This window comes from Anser brachyrhynchus, assembly GCF_964034855.1.
Source record: "Anser brachyrhynchus genome assembly, chromosome: 8".
Classification (NCBI taxonomy): domain Eukaryota; kingdom Metazoa; phylum Chordata; class Aves; order Anseriformes; family Anatidae; genus Anser; species Anser brachyrhynchus.
The window spans coordinates 1,361,144-1,365,663 of NC_137702.1; the positions used below are offsets into that span (position 1 = coordinate 1,361,144).

Below are 4,520 nucleotides of genomic sequence, written 5' to 3' on the forward strand. Positions count from 1 at the left end.
CCCACGAAATCCACGTAAGAACCACGATTTCTCACACGAAATGCACTTGTTCATCCCTGGGACCGCGCCGCAGCCCCCCGCAGCCCGGCAGCTGGCGCCAGCAGCGGGCCGTGCAGCGCACGGTGACGGCCCTGAGGGACGACACGAGAGCTACTTCCATGCTGGGGGCCACTTCCATGCTCCCATGCTTCCCAGTCTGATCTGCCAGAGCAGCCTGAGCAATTACTGCATGTCTGTGAAGCAAAACGGGGTGACACGTCGCTGCCCGCAGGCAGCCTTGGTAAGAGAAACCTCCCGCTAGAGGATGAGGAGTTCCTCTGCAGCGCATCTGAGAGTACCTACTTTCAGCTTTCTTCAAGCATTTTGGACTGAAAAGCAAGGTGAGCTGTAGGCTCTAGTGTTTGCTCTTGATGTTTCCAGCCAGATTGCTGCACTAGCACAGCTGTAGACCCCAGCAACGTGCAGCACAGAGGACCTGCCGAATTCGGGGACACGCACAGAGGGCACTGCGCTGTTAGGCCTGCAGGATGAAATGCCCGGTGCCCATCCCAGCCATCGTGCTGGCGTCTTATCTTAAAAGACGAGGAAGGCTTGGAACTTGACAATAACTGAAGAGACACAAGGCTTTTGAACTGGAGAATAAAGACATCCTATAAAACTAGTTTCCATTAGGAAAAAATATTCCCTCTGGAGAAATACTGTGGTGTGCTATTGTATCAGCAATAATACAAGGGTGTGAATACAGGTACGCAGACCCCACAATTCCTCACTTTTTTTTAGGCAGTGGATTTTCAAAAGATGTCCTTGTCAATTTCTAGTGCTTTACGGCCTTGCCCTGCCATCAGGATAGCTTGATGTAATCATCAGACTGTATGCCCATGTTCTACTTTTATTCCTTTTAGACTGGGAACCGAGCGGTGTTAGCACTGCTATGGTTTGAGTTATAACAATGGGCTATTTCCCTGCATATCTCAAGTCCTCAGTGAGACAATTAAGCATTAAGTTGTAGCCTCTAACTTCAGTAGCATATTCAGCGTTACTAATATCTATTTTACCAACATATTTTATATTACCAATATATTTTATATTTTATACCATATTTTATACCATATATTTTATACCATATTTTATATTACCGTATATTACCAATATATTTTACCAACATATTTATTTTAATTACATTAATTTTGTCCATTAAATGCTAGTAAAGGTTTTGCTTTATATCTATAGGGAAAAGCTGCAGGGAAGAATTTTCATCTCATTCGTGCTTTTCTATATACTGATTGCCAGCGACTCCACCTGCATCAAAATCGGTTTTCTTTTTTTATTAGTCATTGATTCATTTGACTCATGCAAACAGGGACACACTTGCAGCAGCAGCTCATGATAATGAAGTCAAAATCAAGTAAAATAAAAGTCTTGGCTAGGTTTAGGGGAAAATAGAGATTAAGATTACAGAAGAATACTATAAATCATGAAAAAGAAAAAGGGGAGGGGAGGGGAGGAGCTAGAAATCCAGTTCTAGTGGACAGCAAAAAAAAAGCATAATTATGATGCACAAAATATAAGGTAAAATTTCAAAAAAACAATAGGCAGAATTATTTTGATATATGAGTTTAATGCTAAAGAATTTATTGTTTTTATTGGTTTCTAGAGTATCAGGTAACAGTGAAAGTAAACTAAGGTATATAATGATTTAATAGGGTTTTTACCTGTGCTTATTTCAAGAAACTTTTAAACAGGATTATGAGGTCTGATGACAGAAAACTTGAAAAGTATACTGTGAGTAACTTCAGAGGTATATAACATTTGGTAAATAACAAAAAACTGACAAAACAAATTTTCCCTGGAAGCAGTTTTTTGAATTCATGTTTACAGGGAGAGGAAAGTTCTGCTACAGTAGATCACAACATATAATACAAAAATTAATGTTAGGTAATACAGAGCCATTTTAAGAAAAAAATGGCATTTTGTCACCTAGAATATTAATTAAGCAGTGGAAAGAGCTTAAATACATAGCAAAAAGCATTTGAAGCACAAAATTTGAGAAAGAAATTATTTAGACTGTTTAATTTATGGTAATGATTAATAAAGGCTTAAGACAAAAATTGTGAATGGTATTAAGCAAGCAAACTAATGCTCCCATTTATCTTCTAATATTTATACAAGACCAAGACTGTTAATGATGTATTTACCCAAGCTCCAGACTGATCAAAAGGATTTTTTTCAATACCTGGTATTTGCTTCAAGTTATTTAAAAAACAATGAAAAATGAAATAAAAATAGAGTCCTATTCATTTAAATCTCTCCAAAGTATGTATTTATCTGCTGTTTTGTTTCACAAACAACACATACAGAATAGATGATACCACAATGCAATGTAAAGGTTTCATTAGCATGCACATTTCAGCTCTGATTGACACCACCACCTTCAATCCAATTTCATGATTTTGGACCCTTTACCTTAGGCCTCAGTTTATTCATATACAATTACGGCATATTGCTCTTTTTATATGTCCTGATATATTTGTCTTGCATTCTGCACTGCAATTTTCTTTAAATACCATGGTGATGCATGCTTTCAAGAAACCCAAGACAAATATATCAAAAATCCCTGGCTAAATTAGAGACTTTAAATATTCTTCAGTATGATTCTTCAGTAGCATAATAAAAAAATATGGTTAATCTTGTATATTTTAATTAAGAGAAAAATAGTCCTGAAGGTATTCATTAACAGTGAAACGATCTCAACCACAACCATTTTATATTTATGGGAACAGAAAAAATATCTGTTTCTCTGCTGTCTTTTCTAGTAGGAGGAGAGATAAGGCAGTTCTCCATATCATTTTTCTGTGACAGCTGAAGATCGTAGCTACCCTGTCTTATCATCTCTAAATAATTTCTTGACTGAGTGAGAGTAATCTTCAGTAACGAACTATCATATCTGAATACAGGAACTCCATGTAATGGAAAAAGAACGTTTTCTACATTTGTAAATAGAATTTATATAAAATCTCTATGCCGTGTAAGTAAGAAACATGTTAGGAGATGATGAAGAATGGATTACAGTGGAACAATGTTTAATTAAAAGACTTGTAAGCATCTTTCATTATTGTTGAGAAAAATTCAATTAAGGAATGGATTACATTACTTCATGCTTCATTATGTAGCTTGCACCTACTATTAATTGGTTTTTCTACTACCTTGCCCTCTTTTGTTTCCAGAACACTTAAATTACACTAACTTTTAATTCCTTACAGTAAATATTAATCAATAGAAGACCAAATTTAAAGATTCTGTAAGAGAAGTTCTGCACAGAAAGGATAACTGAAGTAACCTCATTGCAGGACCTCATTTACAGTTACAAAAATATCAGTCAGAAAGTGCCAGCCTTTCTCCCACAAGGAGAAACAGCTTATCCTGACAAAGAATTTGCTTTTAAAAGCAGCGCTGCTGATGATCCAAATGTGAGACCATCTGCCCTGTACATTAGTGTACTCTTGGTCTCCCAAGGTACCAAATGTCCTATTCATTATTTGTTGTGTGAGAAACTCTTCTAAATGACTATCAGTTTCCCAGTTTAAAACTTCATTGGCTGCCACCTGTTCTTATTTCATGAAGCAAGGAGAAGCAGGCGGCTCTGCTCCTCTCCATGGCAGCATCATCTGCAAGAATGGTGTCTCAGCGGTTTGGGCTCTTCAGTGAAGGCAGAAAAAATGTAAAAATGTGACTGAATCTCTCGAGTTAATAGCCCTGACTCTGCCCATGGCAAGCAGGTACTCAGTCCATGAACCAGAACTATTTCAGAGTCGAAGCACATGTTGAATATACATTTTAAGAACACAAATTTTAACATCTGTATTACAGGAAGAACACGGATTACCTTGGGTAGCTCTTCAATTTGATTGGCATCTAGATAAAGCTCCTCTAACGTCCGTTCAAAGTTAAAAACCTCCTTTGGCACCTGCTGTAGGCCACAGTGAGAGTAATCCAACACTGAGACAATCTCCTCTTCACCGCGAAAACAGCGGCATGGCACCAAGCGGCCAATAATTTTTCTTTTGGTTGTCATCTCCAAACAGGGCACTGAAAAGAAAGGGGAAAAACAGTTTTCTGAAACTATCAATATGCTTGGAACTCCCTCTTTAGAATTATTATCAAGATCGCTATTTTTTTTTCCTGAGGGGTATCTGTAATTTGCATGTCTTAATCTACTTTTCAACAAAACACGGGAAAGTGAGATTTGCCAGTGCAACCACAAGAAGCAATCTCAGTATATTGCCTGTTCCCCTACACTGGGATAAAACAAGCCAAGACCATCCACAATTCTTCCTTTCCTCAATGATGAAAATTAGCTGTGTAAATGCTACACGTGTGAACACATTCACCAGACAGAGTACGAAGTGACATCTTTCACACTCTGTGTTTTGATCCCTTGCTCGGTTTGACTGCGAGTCGGTGAAGTGAATCGGTCGTAGTCGTTTGGGTTCTGATTCTCCGTGACAAATGCACAATTGTAC

At 37.9% G+C, this 4,520-nt stretch overlaps 1 protein-coding gene across 31 annotated transcripts in view; it reads right to left on the reverse strand.

Annotated features, from left to right (window-relative positions):
- Nucleotides 1-4,520, reverse strand: part of LRRC7 (leucine rich repeat containing 7) — a 181,828-nt gene that overhangs the window by 93,815 nt on the left and 83,493 nt on the right. For all 31 annotated transcript variants that reach the window (XR_013954202.1, XM_080601781.1, XM_080601779.1 and 28 more), the window contains one exon: nucleotides 3,884-4,086. Coding sequence is in view for 30 of the 31 variants with exons in the window: in XM_080601781.1 (XP_080457907.1) it covers nucleotides 3,884-4,086 (203 nt within the window). In the remaining variant the exon portion in view is untranslated. The remainder of the gene's footprint in view (nucleotides 1-3,883; nucleotides 4,087-4,520) is intronic.